This window comes from Lithohypha guttulata, assembly GCF_036872675.1.
Source record: "Lithohypha guttulata strain CCFEE 5908 chromosome Unknown scaffold_3, whole genome shotgun sequence".
Classification (NCBI taxonomy): Eukaryota; Fungi; Ascomycota; class Eurotiomycetes; order Chaetothyriales; family Trichomeriaceae; genus Lithohypha; species Lithohypha guttulata.
In genome coordinates, this window is record NW_027042752.1 from 3,229,655 (window position 1) to 3,246,777 (window position 17,123).

Here is a 17,123-nt window from a genome sequence, read left to right on the forward strand (position 1 = left end):
AAGACAATGCTGCTCCGCCATATGAAAAAACCAATATGTAATGGACCTGCCGATTCCTGACTATGCGATGGGCAAAGCGGCAACTGTTCTTACTTCGACGTACAGCTGCTGCCTTCCACCACTACCGTCGGGTCTAATCCTGCGATTCCTGAACAATGTCCTCAATCATGCTGTTGTACAAATCTGCTTCTTCTTTGCTATCAGCCGTCGATTCCTGAATCAGGGCCAAGATTTGTGCTTCTCGTGCGACTTGTTTGCTCTGGAGAGCGATCAAGCGATCACGGGCGTTGTCCAGATGCTGGAAGTGTGTGCCGAGCCGCCGAAAAAACTTGGCGACGAAGTGTGTTGGTATTGTACCGGCCTGGATCGCACGAGCGTACTCTTGAAGATCCCTCATATATCTCTTGATCTCGGCACGCTGCTCGCCAACTGATGCATTGGTGAAAGCATCGACTTCTTGAATCTGCGGCCAGTCTTTGATCACAGCCCGACGTCCGCTCAGACGTGACTCTGGACGTGTATTTTGGCTGGCCTGAATCGAAAGTTGGGCAGTAGGCCTACTGGCGGATGCTCGTGCTTGGGCATCGATTTTTGGTGCTTTGGACGAGGCCCCAGCACTGTTCAAACGTGCATCTGTATCATCAACATCGTGTAGAGCTTTCCTCTTCTTTGTCGAGTTTTGTTCGTGCCGATGGTTGTCGTCGCCATCCTCCAGCACTGGGAATAAGCGCTGTTGGGCAATTGCGACTCAGTCATTACACATACGCGTCACTAACCACTCCACCTTTTACCACTCTGTATGTATCACTTACACGCTACATCCACACACCATACGGTACAGTACTAACAGCAAGGTGTATCAGAACAGGTGCATTGAGTGAACGAGCCACGACCTCGAAACTCGAAGGTCAACAACCTTTCAAAGCTTTTAGCCTCGAATTGCCTGTCCGCTACTAGGTGGGGTTTTCCTAAAGACTGATAGTGATGATGCCACGCAAGTAATTCCCGGCCACGAGCCGCCCCCCAGAATTTGAAATGAGATGGGGAGCTAAGATCTCTACCACGACACATGTTAAGGAAACCTGACTCACTACTGACCTTTCGGGTGTAAAGCTAATTAACCATGTGGTATAGAGAAATACGTCCTTCGATCCTATTATATGCACGGACTTTCACAAGACTTTCTCAAAAACCTAACGGTGTGGTTCCATGATTGCACACATTACTAACTGTCTCCTGTGTACCAAATCTACACGGGCGAACCTCCCAGGCATTTTTAAATATCTTCTCTGAGTCCTACTTGAATCACTTCAATGTTTGGCCGGCTGGTGGCTAATGGTTGGAAACCAGTGATTAGTTTGGACGGAAGCCGTCGGAAGCGAGATGTAAACTTTGCGCATGCGACGGCACCATCACGCTTGTAATTCCCAGTTTGCAATGAGCTGGCCAGCGACACCTTTTCCGATCGATGATGCTATCCTCGGGTCTGAGAACTTAATTCAGTTGTTGTTGTGGGCCTGATATCTCAAGGGTGGATACATTCGATTTACAAGCGCCGGAGAACACTTCCGCATTTCCGGCTCGATCGATACTGGCGGAGTTATATCCCAACGAAGATTGATTGACCACTTGCCTCAAAGGATCTCGAGAAACATGGTTTTTCGTGGCGGATTTACAATTCTGAATCCACCGGCTCTTTCCACACTTTCTCCCCACTAATCTTGTGACCCTACCCACATAGCCCTGTTACTCATGGATGATCCTGCAGTGACTCGACTCTCAGGTGATGTCGGCGATTGCCACGATAACGGCACGTACAGCAGCGGTACTTTGAAGATTTAGAACATATTCCCTGGCCTTGCACTTCCGATTGTCACACCCCCAGATCTCTTACCTGTTGACTTTATACCTTACTTGATCTTTCACTGCTTGCTTTAGCATACTTCCAAAAGTACTACATCTCACTGCTCATCTCTTTGAAAGAATTAGCCAAAGCTCAAACTCGACAATCTTGCCTCTTCGTCGCGATTTGGCACTGAAGTATCAGACAAGGTCTGTGCGAGTATGACGAACATCTTAGGTCAACTAACATTTCCTAGCTCTATGTGCACCTCGGACAAGATCCAATGAAAATGGAAGGACATCACCAAGACCGAATAACCCAATCAGCACAAGGCCGGAACGTGATACTGGGCGCACAAAGTCGCCAAAGCATGGCACCGCCTGAAGATATAGCCTTATCTGGGGAAAACAACGTGCAAAAATTCCCGATGCTGTTGCAAAGTCTTCTCGCAATTTGTCGAGCTGGCAACAGCGAAGAGATTGCAGAGTTGATCACAAATATTCGGAGAAACAAAACGAGTGGTGTCTCGTCTGTCAACACATCCAGCATCGAAGCGCATGCACACCGTATCTGTCAAGACAACTCAAAGGTTCAGCAGGAATTCGCAGTAGTCGAGTCCATGCTAGCGCACTCCGACGATTCGCCGAGGCGGAAGAGAAGAAAGCTCGACCACTCTGATTCAATGTGAAGGACGCTTTTGAACTTCTCGACTACATCAAGTAATTCAGTCATTTCAATTCGCCTTGATGCGAACGTCAAAGCACGATTACAAGCTGCTTCACTGGGATTGAATCACATCGCAATTTCGAACAACTACGTCCATGGTAACTTGATACTAACGGATTCCCTCATGCTCCCTCTTCCGCTCGAAAGCGAAACTATCTATTTTGCCGTCGAATCTGAGGCTGGTAGTCAGTGATAGGGCTACCACCTACCATAAACCCATTGGGCATTTGGTAGAACTTGACTACCTGTTCTCTGTCACTATCCTGAATTCTCGGTGGCATATTGTAACTCATTATCGAATCATAATTCATCTCCATGAACTGGACCGCACCATTACCTTCCGCCCTCAATCTCTTGCTCTCGTCTCCTGTGATGGCAAATTCATGCCGCAGACCAAGTATGTGTCCGATTTCGTGTTGAAACACGTTATTCAGGATGGACTTGTAGCTGGGTTCCAAGCCTCGTTGAAAGACCACGACGTCCTGACCTATTTCGTGAGGGAAGAATGCTCGGGCTAGAGTATTTGTTCCGGGTCCTGATGTAGGATTGGTTTTGTATACCAGGTAGAAGTTTGCGCTTGCTAGATCAGTCGTCTGCAAGATAGTGACGCCAGTCTTCAGTTCGTTCCACGAATCTGCGGCTTTTTGAAACGTTGCTGCCGCGTTTCTCGCTTGGTCGGTGGATGGAAAACCCTCTGTCTGCACATAGTACTGGAGTTTTGTGCCTTCTGATGCTCTGGTGTCCCAGCGGGGAACTATGGTTCCGAAGCCCAAGACGAGATCGTCTGGTTCTCCTGGTGCGTTGTCGCCGGTCGTTCCAGCTAGATTGGACAACGGAGCATGGCCGAAGCTAGGATCGTCTTCTTCTTGTGTGTCACAAGGATATTTTGCAAGTTGCCCATGTGGAACGATGGTCGCCATGTTGGAGCTTACAGGATTCGTTCTCCCTTCAGCAAGAGCTTTTGAAGCGCGTTCGTTGATATCACCACACCAAGGATCAAATAGTTCAGCCAGTCTGACTATGAAGAGGAATGTACCTGTGCAGAGGGGAGTAGGTTAGGGACCGAGGCTGCCTGTCCTTATGGAACTTGCTCCTTTGCTGACTCTCAAGGATCGTGCTGTTCTAGTGTGAAGTCGTTGTGAGCTGGTATGAAAAATACTGCCAGGCGAGTTATTCAGCTTGGAGTCCAGCTGCCCAGCCAGTCGGTCTAGATCTCTGTCGGCGAGCAGCAAAGCCTTGTGACTGTTTATAAGCGAGCACATCTGTGCACCGCTTTACAGAAACACCTGTGGGCAGAAGTGGAGACATAGCTGATCATGAAATGTGACAAGCTCTGTGCAGGTTCACCACGTTCTTTGCGCCATCTGCCTGATTTGCAGCTGAGTTCCGCATCGCATGCCCAAGCGAGTCAATGCACGGAAAGCGCACAACCATGTTGCGGTGCTTGGACTTGCACTCGAGTTCAGAGTGTGTTACTCCTTCAGCTGAAAGGGAAACGCCCATTAATACAGTTGCCTGTTTTGTGATAGTTGTGCCGAGATCAGCCGGGCCAAATATTGAAGGGTATCGATAGAAGAAACCGACATGTGTGCGTGGTTCAGAACATCCTGCCTGCATGGAGCTGGTGAATCTCTATCTTGCATAGAAAATTTAGGGTTGACGTGTATTCTCGCTTATTCTCATGCTGATTCCCCCATGTGGCTTAGTTGAACAATTGGGAGCGGGCCGTTCGAAGCCGTTAATTAACATCAAGCTGAGATGTCTTGTCAGAATGTTTCATAAGCTCAAGAGAGCTTGATATGCAATACCAGTGCAGGCTCAGTTGAAACAGGTCGACAACATCTGCATCTCAGCTTCTTCCCGTCAGATGTATACCAGCAGTGGCCTGTCTCCTTTGTGTGGAAGGTCTTTGCCTCTCCAAACGTGTTGGACTTTGTTTCTCGTACGACGCTCTGCAGATGTGCACGTTTCAAAAATAGGTGGAATGTGAGGCTCCGCAATCACGAGGTATCGGCTCTTAATTGTTCGAATTCCTCAGCTCGTCATGCAGCCCTGGCTGACTACCAGCTGCTTAGACTAAGGCTAGAGTGATCATAAAGTTTACCCAGGCCAAGGATTCTCTAACTGTATCGTTGTCAGGCGAGTGCTTGGTGGAGAGCCCCACTTCACTTCGCGAACGAAGAAGCCGAATTTCAGCCATTTTTCGTGCCTCTGCAGGATCGTGTTATACTCTGGAGCTGTACGATTCTTTCATCGGAGTGCTTAGAACATGCGGAATTGTGAAAACCAATTTGTTGCAACTCCTAGAGGTAGTAGTACTGTAGGCACCCTCGGCCGCATTTGTTGCGGGGAGAAATTGGGGGCTGAGTGATCCTTGTAAGTTCAAGATGCACGTTGGTGGGGCCTCCGGCACCTGCCTCGACGGGAAACCTATCTCCACTTTCTCTTAGTCGAACTAACTTACTTACAAGACACGGCCAAAGCTTGCTGTCAGCAACCTACAGGCTCACAATTATTGATAGGGCTCGAAATGTTGTAGTTTCCGATAAAAGTGTCAGGGAAGCAGCAAAGTGCCATTATCGGAACCACCAGCTAGAGCACTTCGACACCACGACGAATGGTAGAATGACCATGCTATCGTGCAGTGCGGAATGATGAACAGTATTCTAATACGGTCGAAAATGCATCATCGTAGGATATCGATCACGATTTCACCCTATTGCCATCAAGCTGAGCACAACAGCTCTGCGCTCAGATTTTGATGCCTACACTTCCCCAAGCATTTGAGATAGCGTTCTGTACACCTTGTCCGTATTCTTGTGCGAATTCAACAGTCTTCCGAGCAAACGGAACCCAGGTGCCTTTGAGCTGACTGAAGTCTATCTTGCTCTCTGTCAATGTCTTCCACCAGATCTTGCCAAGTTTCTCCCAGGAGTGACCGCCAACCTCCATTGCAGCTAGATAGAATGCATGATTGAGTATTCCAGAATTGATGTGCGGATCCGCCCAGGGCTTGAATTGATCGCAATGTGCTATCTGTTTATCTCTGCCATAGTTGTTTGGAAGTATATAGGCAGTGCCGGGACTTTTGAATGACCTGAGGGCCATGTCCTTCAACTCAGGGAGGATGAGCTCTTGCCCAATCAGCCAATCAGCCTGCTCGACAGTGTGCTGCAACTTGTGCTGCTTGACCATGATACCGAAAACATCGGCTATGTGCTCGACTAATGCCCCAGTTTCACAGGGACCCGGTACTACCTTCGTCACGCAAGTCGTGATCCCGTGCATGATCTCGTGGGCCATGAGATCTAAGGAATCATAAAAGTTACCAAAGTATCCAGTGTGATCAGCCTTGGGTTTGGCAGCATCCGAAGAATCGCGCGCAAAGCCATCGCCGAAGATTATAAGCTTCTTGTCAGCAATCCATTGAGCGTTGGCGTAGTTGGTGCCATAGTGCACCACTCCGATGAGTGGCATCCCATTGTTGTCTATCGAATTGCGCTCGAACAACTCAGAGAAGAAGTTGTAGACATCGCCGAAGTATTCGTAACATTTATTGACTGCTATGTCCTCAGTTGAGTCAGGGCTGGCTTCGTGTCGAACAAGCTGAGCCAAGTCTGTATTCCTCTTCGCGTCACCAACTCCCGCATTGGCGAGAGAATATATCTTGCGAGTAAGTCCAGGCGCTTCGAATGCAGAGTCTTGATCTGTCCGGTCCCCTTGCTCTTGCCGCAGTAACTCATCTAGTTGAGTCAGTATGTCGTCGAGCTGTGTGAGTCAGTCGCCAACGATCGCAAAGAATTCGACCTCAACCTACGTCCTTCTCGATATCCTTTAGTTGCGCCACGTCGAGCGTCGATTGTGCTAATTCCTTCAAATCTTTTTCGACATCCTGCAACGCAGCAATGTCCTCGAAAACATAACCTGGGATGAACGAGCAGCCGCCCTCCATTGTACAAGCAGGCAACGGGATGACTCTCGCCAAAGTTATGGCTACTAAGAGGCGTGTCTCTCCAGCCTATATCAATGACTTACCGTCGAACGGTTTCCGGTAAAGGTGAAATTATACACGTCTGCGGCAGAGTGAAGATTAACTCGCAGCGACGACCGCAAGCCAGGAACGGCTGGAACATCGCTGCGCGTGCGCTTCGCATCAATCCGATGCAAACATATCGACAAGTAAGATGTTCTAGTTCACTGTTTCTTCATGGTACCTTACGAATCACATGTCTAGCTGCTTGAGGCGTTCGTATATCTCCTGCAGGTCAAAAACGCTTGAGCACAGCTATGCTGCAATCACACACGTGAGATCAACCAGAGGGATGTCGGAGAGAAGGTCCTTTATTCGGCTGGACTAGGTGAAAGCGATGACTTCGACTAGCACTAGTTGCCGATATTGACCTGTCAAGATTCTCACAACACATTGATCACGCAACTCAAGGTTCGAGTAACGTCTTCCAAATGTGCCAGCGTTTCTCAGCTACGCCTTAGGCTTGGCGTTGGGATAGAAAGAGTATTTTCGGCTAGTCATCGGAACCGTCTACTTTGCACATATCACAGTCCCCCAAACTCTAAATCTCGTATACTAGCATTCAGATTCAGTCTATCTTGGGCTAAGCCTGGGCCTCTACAATGCGTTCTCAACGTCGAATCACGGCAACCTCCCATCAAAGGCTCGTATCAATGCTTGTGTCCAGGTGTTTACCGGTCAGCGGTCAGCTTCCCCCCTCTCGCTCATAGTTTTCGCGCCATCACCATCAAATGGCAATCAACCACACCTCCGGAAGCCAATTGCTTTGACACACCCTTGACGCGGACGCATTGTTTGCAGCTCACTCTTGATGAAATGCCGGTGTAGTCATCGAAAATGGCTGACTGAAGAACTCTAAGTTCGTGCATGCGCGCATGTGTTGAGACAGAAATATTCAGCTGATGATTTCTATCAAGCCACAACATGTCTGGTGCATATTTCTCGGCATAGAGAATAGGCAAGCCAGCGCGGTGTCAAGGATTCCAGAATCAAAGGTTCTGCTACTGTTCAGCCACTGGTCAAGATGATTAGCTGACTGTGAAAAGAGGCGATGGGTTGATCGAAAAGAGGTAGAATAGAGGACAATGGTACACGGTTGTGCTCAAGATGCTTTTCAGCTCCAATTCTAGCCGCAGAATCACGATACCGAAGTCATGCGAGGCAGTTCTCACATGTACGCCCATGAACAGAGGGAACGTCGCGCTGAACGAGATCCGAGAATACGTTTCTCGAATATATAAGGCTTGAAAACTGCACACTTCTCTGCTCGAGACACAAACAAGATTCAGCAAACAAGAACCAGCAAAAACTCAGACTCTATCCTTCAGAAGACTAAATCCTTCCAAACAACTATCCTTCAAAATGGCCGGTGCCGTAGCTGCTGCTGTCCTTCCAACTCTCATCACCCAACTCCCTAATCTCATCAACACATTCAAGGGACTCTTCGGCGCAGCTGAAGAGGATGCCCCCCTGACATCTGAGCAAGTCGAAGCAGCAAAGAGAGCACAAGCAGCCCTGCAAAAGGTTGGCTCCTCGACCGGTGACTACGAGGGAGACCAAGCTGCATTCCTTGGCAGCATCTTCCTCCCTGGTATCACTCCCATCCTCGACTTGGCCACTGGCGGCGCCAGCAGGAACCCACTCCTCGGTGCACTCTTCCCCTTGATCAGTCAAACACAAGAGTGGGCTTCCTCGCACAGCTTTGAAAGCAGTAACGAGAAGGTGCCATCTCCAGACCAGGCTAAAGGTCCCGTCGATACTGCACTCGCCGAGGCCTATCGATTCATTCAGACCTTGACCTAGGTCTACAATCACCACAAACGACGCGTGCATGCGCCATATACAGTTCAGTCACACTAGTGAAAAAGAAATTGAGAGGAGATAGGAAACTGATGACGAGAAAGCGGGATGTGGTAGATCAGCTAAATAGTGCGCAATGCGATATTGAAATTATACCTAGTGCTCAATCCATGCTGGCGATTTTGTGACGATCTTAGGTCAAGCATCTTGCTTGTATCGAACTACTCTACCCAATGAATGGAGAAGATAGATTGCCTCTGTGCGCGGGCGACTGAAGGGCAGAAGATCCATCAAGTGAATATTAGCAAGGCATGGAGTAGGCCAGCCTTCATGAGTGTCGGTAATATAAGCTCTCAATTGATAAACACGCGTGCGTTTAGATGATACTCTAGCCGCGGAGGAGAATTGTTTATCGATAAACCACCACTGTCGGTTCTGTCCTTCCGCTCGAAGTAAACAGTCACGCTATCACACCATTTATCGTACCAGCTGTTGACCATATACCACGTCCGTATCCTTTGAGACACAGTAGTTCACAAGATGCTGATCAAAGAATTCCACAAAGATGTTCAAACCCAGGCAGACGGGCCAGGCACGATGCGTGAGCCCCTCCTCCACCACACCACGGCCCCCAGCTGAGCACTATTACTGAGATGAAACTTCGCAAAAGGTATATTCATCACGCATCCTGTAATTTCAGGATATCCGCACGCCAAGTTTCCGGGTGTAGTCGTCTTCTCTGAGATCTATCAAGGTACGCTATTGCCCTGGCACGCGTCCAACTACAAACACTGACGATATATCCTAGTCACTGGTCCGGTCCAGCGCTTCGCTCGCCAGATAGCCTCACAGGGCTATATTGTCGCAGCTCCGTCCTCGTACCACGAGTTCACTGGTCCAGAAGCGCTCGCATACGATGTTCCTGGTACAGACGCTGGAAATGAGTGGAAAATCACGAAGAAACTTTCAGCCTACGACGAGGACGCTGAATTGTCCGTGACTACACTCCTGAACATGCCAACGTGTAGTGGCAGGATAGGGGCTACCGGAATGTGTCTTGGTGGTCATCTGGCATACCGTTGTGCTCTGGACTCGCGAGTGTCCGCAGCTGTGTGCTACTTCGCTACAGATATCCATAGCCATAGTCTCGGTGCAGGCAAGAATGACGATAGTCTACAGAGAGCAGGAGACATCAAAGGAGAGCTTGTGATGATCTTTGGGAAGAATGACAATCATGTTCCTGTTGATGGAAGGACTTTGATCAGACAGACCTTGCACGATGCTGGAGTGGAGTTCAGTTTCTACGAGATCGCAGGGGCACAACATGCATTTATCAGAGATGAGCTCAGTAAGGATCGTTATGATGCGGCGATTACGAAGGTGTGCTTTGAGATGCTTATTGAGTTGTTTGGGAGGAGGTTGAGGACAGATCTGGGAGAACCCAGCGGGGAGAAGCTGAAGGTCGAGGACATATGCTGAGAAAGAGCTCATCCTGTCACAAAGATCCCCATCAAAATTGCATTAGATGCACATGAGCAGTTCTAAACCATAAACTGCAGATTCTCAGGTTGCTGGACTATCACAGTGTAGCGTCCAAATTCTCTTGCTCCTCCCCTTCAATCTCCACGCCAACACCCTCAAAGCTGTTGGTGCCACTTCTTCAGCATTCTTCTTTCGTAGAGCTGTACGGCTCTGAGCAGACCTTTCCTCCTCTGGGCACGAGGATCGACTGCCTCCTTGACGTCCTCCGGCTTCTTCTGTTCTCTTTTATTCTCTTTCGTATTCTTCGGCATAGCCTTCTCCTGGTCCTCTTTAACCTCCTCCAATAACTTGAGCAGAACTGTGACCTTTCGCTTGCCTTGCTTGCAGATTCGCTCAAAGATTCGGTCCAGGTCAGCGATCTTGGTATCTTTGCTTTCTTCGAAAAGTTAGCAATGACGACTGCTTTAGTGCAAGGTGTCTTGCCAGCTATGAAGAGATGAACTGTTCTCGTCTGTGTCTGGGTCAAGCAGTCTTTCAGTGCTTTTCTTTTAAGCAGAGCTTGGCATATAGCCGCTGGAAAACGTTAATGCAAGTACTAGGCGTTTGTCCTTGTATCTCACCTCGAGCGGCTATACCACCTTGGCTTGATGAAGTCTTCTCAACCATGGTTCGAATCTTGGGATGTGAGTAAATGTGTAACTTTGTGGTACTTTAGTTGTTACCAAATCCAACAGGACATCGGAAATACATGAGTGAAGGTCCTGGCCGAGGAGGTGCACCTTCACTGCGTATCCGCATCGTCGAGATTGAGTTCTGCACCTTGGAAAGACTTCGTTGTAGAAACGCCATACTTGGACAGTACGGCGAGCTGCTAGGGCATCCTTCCCGTGCGTCGCGTGCTAGATGTATCCTCTCGCTCGGTTGATGACGGCGGCAGCCAGGGGCTTCACCTTTTCAGAAGAGTCTGTTCAGACCATACTCGCTGTAGTACTTATGTTTGTTGTCTGTCTGCTATTGCTTCGAGAACCTCGCTTCTTCCTTATCTCTGCCTGCCTTTGTCCTCCATTCCTGCACCACATTGCCAAACCGAATCTTTACGACCGAAGCAACCTGCTTCGAAGAACCCATTACTCTTTCCAAGATGCCACTGTCCTCACTATACTCTTTGTTTCCCGTAGCAGCATTGTTGCTTGCTGCCCTCTTCAGTCGCACCTTTCGAAGTCGTTCAGCTCCGCTGAGTCCCATAGTATGATTCCCTTCGCCTAGTGCTCGGTTTTCGTCGTCGAAAAAGCAGTACTTGACGGGAAAGTGACTCGTAATAGCGTAGCAGACGAACATCATAGCGGCAAATACCACGCCAGCTCTTGCGTTATGACATATCAGACCTGCACAGACATCTAATTTGCCGAGCCATACAGCACCGGCCACGAACCCCGAGAACCAGAATATTGTCGATATCAGTTCGACAACGAGGGAGGTGTAACGATTGATGTATGCAGGAAAATACGTTGGTGCAAACGTGGTGTATGGTATCGAGATTAGGATAGTGAATGTGCTGGTAAAGACTAAGAACACTAGGTACCCTGGCGGACCACCTAATCCCTCATGTGTGTTGAAATAGTGAATCACCGAAGCATTCAGACCGAGAGCAATAAGCGCGAGGACAGTCTGAAGAATGTGTGATATGAATAGTATGTCGAAATGAAATCTGATCATGTTTGACTTGATGTCCTGACCAAGACTAGAAATCAAATACTTGCTTGCTTCGTAAAGTCGTGTGCTCGATCTAAAACAAGTAAGACGCTCTAGATACAACAGCAAGGAGAGTGCGATTTGGTATGGATAGTGATAAATATACCAAGGAACAGAATACAAGCTGTGAATGATATAGAGCACAAAACTGATCTCAGACCAGCTTGTTGAACAATATCGTGCCTACCAGAGGCAGAAAGATGCACTTGGAAGTGAATATGGGTTCAAGCAAAGACAAGACAAGGAAAGACAAGCTGGTACAAGGTTACAGGGTTGTGAAAGGAAGGTCTTCAAAATGTAAACATTTTCTTCGCTGCCATGCCAAGTAGTTCCTTAGCATAGCTCTCCTTGCATGGAACAATGGTCGTGAAACTGTAATAGCAGTATGAGTAGCGCAAGCTTACAGCTCTTCTTGTTCGAAAGCCTGTTTCCTTGTACAGATCAGCAGCCATCCGAAACATCGAGATCACAGCGCGTCTGTCTCAGATGACAGGCGCGGAAACAAAGCGTCCATACATCTCCGCGACGAAAGCTCAACGAACTTCTGAAACGCATGATGTGCTCCCGCAGGAATAGCTCAGCGTTGTTGGTGCTCAATCGACGTGGAAGGTATGTTCGTAATACGACGGGCGGAGAATGTGAAGGCAAGAGCTCGCCAGCCAGTCGCAGTTGAATTCGGGGCCGGCGATGAAACGCGCAGCCGTTTATGTCAACTTTGCCGAAATTGACTTCCTAAGCTTCAATCCTGCTATGCTGTGCCTTTCCTTGCAGCACCACGCGTTACGCCGTTGCAAATCACACCATGGTAAAGCTTTTGTGATTGGAAATTGTATTCACAGCTCGTTGCCGTCTCGGACACTCAGACTAAGCCGAGTCCGCGACAGTATGCTCGTTCTTGTTCTTCTTGAAGAGACTACCTCCTACATAAATGAAGGTAGGCACGCTTACAACAGCACAAAGTATTGCTAAACTCCAACCCATCGTACCCCATCCTGCGGCTTGCTTGACACCACCAGCCCAATAAGCTCCGACCAAGCTTCCAAGAGCCCATGAAACATTGAAGAGGCTGTAAGATTGTGCATATGCACCACCTCTGCCCATAGAGCCAGGCTGTCTTTGCTCTTTTTCCATACAGATGACTGTGAACTCAGTCATGGTCGCAGCTAGCGCTAGACAAACTCCAATACCAATGATGAACAGAAGGGCACAAAGAAGCACCTTCTGACTCATTGAGTTGTGGTCGACGAACCTCAGGCAAATGTAGGGGACAATGCAAACCAGCAAGCCGATGCCTGCCATCCATTTCGGGCCATGTTTGTCGACCATCCATCCAAATAGTGGTTGAAAGAATGACGGCAGAAGCAGTGCAAGAAATATCACACCGGCTCCCACTGACGACCAATGAAAGGTTTGTTCCACGAAGAGTGGAAGAGTGACATCGAAAACAGTAAGCGTCAATGCTGTGACTGCACATGCCCAGAAAGTTGCTTGCATTCTCTTCGATTTCAGTAAAATGAGCATTGGAGGGAGTTTCTTGGCGATAGTGTTTGTTGTACCTTGTTGATCAGGCACTTGAGCTTCAGTATCAGGCACTGACATATCTTTCGCTGCAGTAGGGCTTTGTGGTTCGATAGGTTCAAGGCGTGCTCCACCGTGTTGACCTGGTTCAACATTGTCCACAATCAGCCATCTTTTGGCCACTTTCTTCTCAATCAACAGCAGTCGCAGCACGATATCGAGCCCAATCATGCCAAAACACATCGCGAAGACAGCGTAATACCCCGCTTGTGCATAGACCACACCACCTAACAACGGTGCGATCAGTGCCGCTGCCGAATAAGCCAGACCTACATATCCCATAGCTTGGCCGGCATGTTCCTTGCCGACAGTATCTGCAAGAAGAGCAAGACCTGTTACCCAGACCACACCAGCTGATGCACCTTGAAGCAGTCGACCAACGATAAGCAATGGCAAGTTCACCGCGAGACAGAGCATGACAGTGGCTCCACAAAGGACGATCAAGCCAGCAAGCAGAACATTCTTTCGCTCATCAATCCTGTCACTCAACCATCCAAACATAGGAGCTGACACAAGCAAAGCAGCACTATATGTTGACAATAATATCGACAACCAGTACTGGACATCCTCTTTAGCGACGCCGACGCGATCAGCTAGCTGAAACGGAAAGACGGGTACGATGACTGCATAGAGGAAGATGTCGGTGAAAATCGCTGTCGCTACCGTGATGGTGATGAACCACGTTGAGGATCGAAGCTCGAGGAGCCATGGTCGAGGTTTGGTTGCCCTCGACCGTCTATGAAAGAAGAGCATATTTCCAAGCTGGATTCTAGTCTAACTCGTCCTTGGAATTGCTAAATCATATTGTGTAGGTAATGCGCAACAAAGTCTTCAGTAATATATCGATAATAGTTGCGACCTGGGTGCCGCGGGCTGCGCGGTGTCCAACGCTGAAAATCCGAGACGAGATTTTGTTGTGCGACTCTGCTGTGATAATAGCTGTGATAAAAACGTCCAAGTCTAGTAGGCGTATGTATACTGTGCTATCGGTCTGAAGGTATAGAACCTAAGTATCTCTAAATATACAGGCAATACCAGAGTATTCCTTTCGCAAAACGAGGGCGTACTGGTTTTGAGTTCTGACACTGTCTGAGCTCTCAAAACATTTTCTGTGGTATCATGCTGTCATTCACGCCAAACTGCTGGGTTTCCGCACCAGTGTTTGTAGCGTGGCGCACAACTCCAGTCGTTGACAGCTTTGCCACGTGGCGTGGGGAAGAGATATTGCCGAGGTTTGATTTTATTGGTTAATGTCGAAAAGGCTGAAAAACAAAAAGAGGGTCGAGGAAGTGAAGTATTGAAGAGCAAACGAACGTCGGGAATTCCATTTTACAAGCTCTGATCGTTCGGCGAACAACCGAAACATAACACTGATACAGACTTGAGGCTACAGCCACAACTCTCACTACATCTATCCGTTACATACATACTTTACAACTTCTTCGCCCTCACAACCCACAACGGATCAGTAAAGAATCCAGTCTTAACCACATCCACAATCTCTATCTCCTTCCACCCAGCCCAATGCAAATAATCTCCCACCATTTCCAGCCTCTCCTGCTCGTCGATCTTTAACCATCTTCCTACGACTTTAGTAGGGAAGCACCTGTTGCTAATAGCTAGATGGACTGTTCCGCCCTGTTTCGTTTGCTGCCGTATACTGGACAAGACGTCCACTGGTTTCGTCAGGTAGTCGATGCTTACGACGCAAGTGCTTGCGTCTAGCTGTAGTCCTTGCTCTGCGGGCAGGTGTACTTCTGGATCAGTGTTGAGATCCTGGACGGAGAATTGCCAGAGGATAGGGTTCGCTTTCAATTCAGCTTGGTTCATGCCTGTGCCTAGGACGACGAGATCTTCACTACCGGTAGTTCCTACAGTCGCCTGTCCTGGTTGAGCCTCGCTTTTAGACTGGTGCTCGTCACGCTTCTTGGCCAGGTTGAACACGTCCGGTGGATAGTGCGAGATCCAGCTGGAGCAGAAATCCAATATCGTGCCTTTCCTTGGCAATTCGGCGTCGTAGTAGCCCTTGAGCTTGGCTATGGCGTTGTTGTCGATGTGAGTGACAAATCGTGGTGGGCCATAGAACGCAGCGTCGTTACCTGGGTCCATTGGCGTCATGTCCGCCGACGAGTATGGGAAGGGGCCATTTGGATTCGCAGGGCTATATGAGCGTACAGAGGGCTGTGCGGTGTCCATCTTGCTTGCGCCGAATGCTCCGGAAAAGAGTGAGACTGATCGTACGGTGTTTGTGATGGAGGGCACCGCGAAACGAGGGAAGAGTCTGAACATGAGTCGTCTAATTTTTACCGGAAAGTGCCAGTTTAGAGTGTCCTTGTTGATACGAAGACTCGCGAATGGATAGGTCACTAAATCGAATGAGCTCCAACCCTAACAAGCCTTCGGCTTCTATCACAGAAGCTGTGCTTCCTGGCCGATGCGATATTGAGCCAGAATTCTTCACAGCTTCGGTATAAGTGATTGTTTTACTGATCGATGAACGGCTGACTCTCGCTCTACTCAACGAATAAAAACGTCTTGGACAGTCCGAATTCACCTTGGGTTCAGCGGAAGAAGCTGGTGTACTGTCGTGGCCGCAAATCGATGACGCACAGCATTATGTGCGTTCTGGATGCACCGTAGTCTGGTCCAGTTCACCATTGTGCAGTTTGAACAGCCTCACTTTTTCGAGGAGATGTTGTCGTCGTCGTCAACGTATCTCAGTTGGAAATCCTATAATCCCTACTCTTTCTGGCGCACTCAACTTGATCCCAAAGTACTTCTCTAATGCCTCAATACGATGTTCCTCCGAGTTTATGTCCATTAGTTTTGTGCTCTGCCCAAATCGTCGCTCCTTAATCTCTGCATTATTCAGTGTAACATCTCCAATAAGTGTCTGACCGTCATCGCTCATTATGAACTTCATACAGATGATCATTTGTATGAAGATGCTCGCTCTGTTCGTAGTGACCCAGTGGTTCATGACGTTGAAGTCTGCAGGGAAGAACTCTGTCTCAGAGAAGCAGTAGCATGGAACCCAAGGTCGTGAATTATCGTCTGCGTGGGAAAATTTGACGCTATATATCCATAGCTCCTGCTCAGGATTGCGAGAAGTGTTGTTTGCTGCAAAGCCGCGAGTAAGTCTCAGAGTGCTGGCAACATTATCTTCAGTTCCTGCATGCATAGTTGTGTAGCCATCAACCAGTGGCACAGGCTTTGTAGGTCCCATAGAACCAAATCCAACGTCCACAAAATATTTCTTGTTATCAATCGTGATTATGTTAACCTGGTGGCCATACCCTCCAAATGCTGGGTCACCAGTAGGATCCTTTCCAGCAGTCATCTCATCTAAAGCTTTGCTGACGCGTGCACCAGCAGACATGACGCTGTAGCCTAGTGACCTCAATACAGTGCCGTAGAAAGAGTTGTTTTGCATACAGTAGCCGCCTCGGCCTGCATTGCGCTCAACGACTTTGTGGAAAAGATGGTCAGAATCAAGGGAAACTCCCTTTACAGTAGCGTAATGCAAATCTAGATTCTCGAAGGGGACTTTGCATAGCTGATGACGAGTGAGCTGTGCCAAGAATGATAGTTTAGCAGCAGGTGTGTGAGACTGTAGCTCGTCTCTACTGGTGTAATCAGCTTGGGGTAGCTGAATATGCCTGAAATATTGCTCGAGTTGATCTTGTGTATAACAAGGACGCTCTGAAGGCTTGAGGGGCATATCGAAGGAAATACTGATATGCTCTGGTCGGGAGTTACTGAGATGTAATTGCTGCAGGACAGGCAAGCGGGTAGCTAAAAAGTACGAAAGGCTTTGGCTGACAAAGATCTGATGCTAATACTGCTGAAACTGTAGAGAAAGATTGCTTGGTGGATATTAAAGCCTCACGAAGCGGAACTCAAGCGCATCGT

At 48.5% G+C, this 17,123-nt stretch overlaps 9 protein-coding genes across 9 annotated transcripts; 2 read left to right on the plus strand and 7 right to left on the minus strand.

The window, feature by feature from the left end:
- Positions 1 to 133: 133 nt before the first annotated feature.
- Positions 134 to 3,489, minus strand: LTR64_004973 (uncharacterized protein; the record flags this gene model as incomplete). The annotated part of the gene is made up of 2 exons (XM_064899316.1): positions 134 to 730; positions 2,779 to 3,489. The coding sequence occupies 2 exons, from the start codon at positions 3,487 to 3,489 to the stop codon at positions 134 to 136; spliced, it is 1,308 nt and encodes a 435-aa protein (XP_064755273.1).
- A 1,831-nt stretch (positions 3,490 to 5,320) lies between these two features.
- Positions 5,321 to 6,521, minus strand: prt1 (subtilisin-like protein; the record flags this gene model as incomplete). The annotated part of the gene is made up of 2 exons (XM_064899317.1): positions 5,321 to 6,337; positions 6,387 to 6,521. The coding sequence occupies 2 exons, from the start codon at positions 6,519 to 6,521 to the stop codon at positions 5,321 to 5,323; spliced, it is 1,152 nt and encodes a 383-aa protein (XP_064755274.1).
- A 1,440-nt stretch (positions 6,522 to 7,961) lies between these two features.
- Positions 7,962 to 8,402, plus strand: LTR64_004975 (uncharacterized protein; the record flags this gene model as incomplete). The annotated part of the gene is made up of 1 exon (XM_064899318.1): positions 7,962 to 8,402. The coding sequence occupies one exon, from the start codon at positions 7,962 to 7,964 to the stop codon at positions 8,400 to 8,402; it is 441 nt and encodes a 146-aa protein (XP_064755275.1).
- Positions 8,403 to 8,939: 537 nt separating this feature from the next.
- Positions 8,940 to 9,878, plus strand: LTR64_004976 (uncharacterized protein; the record flags this gene model as incomplete). The annotated part of the gene is made up of 3 exons (XM_064899319.1): positions 8,940 to 9,000; positions 9,100 to 9,153; positions 9,208 to 9,878. 3 exons carry the CDS (start codon positions 8,940 to 8,942, stop codon positions 9,876 to 9,878), a joined length of 786 nt encoding a protein of 261 aa, XP_064755276.1.
- A 158-nt stretch (positions 9,879 to 10,036) lies between these two features.
- On the minus strand, positions 10,037 to 10,547 carry LTR64_004977 (uncharacterized protein; the record flags this gene model as incomplete). Its single annotated transcript, XM_064899320.1, has 2 exons — positions 10,037 to 10,317; positions 10,502 to 10,547. The coding sequence occupies 2 exons, from the start codon at positions 10,545 to 10,547 to the stop codon at positions 10,037 to 10,039; spliced, it is 327 nt and encodes a 108-aa protein (XP_064755277.1).
- Positions 10,548 to 10,892: 345 nt separating this feature from the next.
- LTR64_004978 (uncharacterized protein) lies at positions 10,893 to 11,597 on the minus strand (the record flags this gene model as incomplete). Its single annotated transcript, XM_064899321.1, has 1 exon — positions 10,893 to 11,597. The coding sequence occupies one exon, from the start codon at positions 11,595 to 11,597 to the stop codon at positions 10,893 to 10,895; it is 705 nt and encodes a 234-aa protein (XP_064755278.1).
- A 900-nt stretch (positions 11,598 to 12,497) lies between these two features.
- On the minus strand, positions 12,498 to 13,964 carry LTR64_004979 (uncharacterized protein; the record flags this gene model as incomplete). Its single annotated transcript, XM_064899322.1, has 1 exon — positions 12,498 to 13,964. The coding sequence occupies one exon, from the start codon at positions 13,962 to 13,964 to the stop codon at positions 12,498 to 12,500; it is 1,467 nt and encodes a 488-aa protein (XP_064755279.1).
- A 678-nt stretch (positions 13,965 to 14,642) lies between these two features.
- LTR64_004980 (uncharacterized protein) lies at positions 14,643 to 15,407 on the minus strand (the record flags this gene model as incomplete). Its single annotated transcript, XM_064899323.1, has 1 exon — positions 14,643 to 15,407. The coding sequence occupies one exon, from the start codon at positions 15,405 to 15,407 to the stop codon at positions 14,643 to 14,645; it is 765 nt and encodes a 254-aa protein (XP_064755280.1).
- Positions 15,408 to 15,887: 480 nt separating this feature from the next.
- Positions 15,888 to 16,932, minus strand: LTR64_004981 (uncharacterized protein; the record flags this gene model as incomplete). The annotated part of the gene is given in 2 exon segments (XM_064899324.1): positions 15,888 to 15,941; positions 15,955 to 16,932. The coding sequence occupies 2 exon segments, from the start codon at positions 16,930 to 16,932 to the stop codon at positions 15,888 to 15,890; spliced, it is 1,032 nt and encodes a 343-aa protein (XP_064755281.1).
- Positions 16,933 to 17,123: the final 191 nt, after the last annotated feature.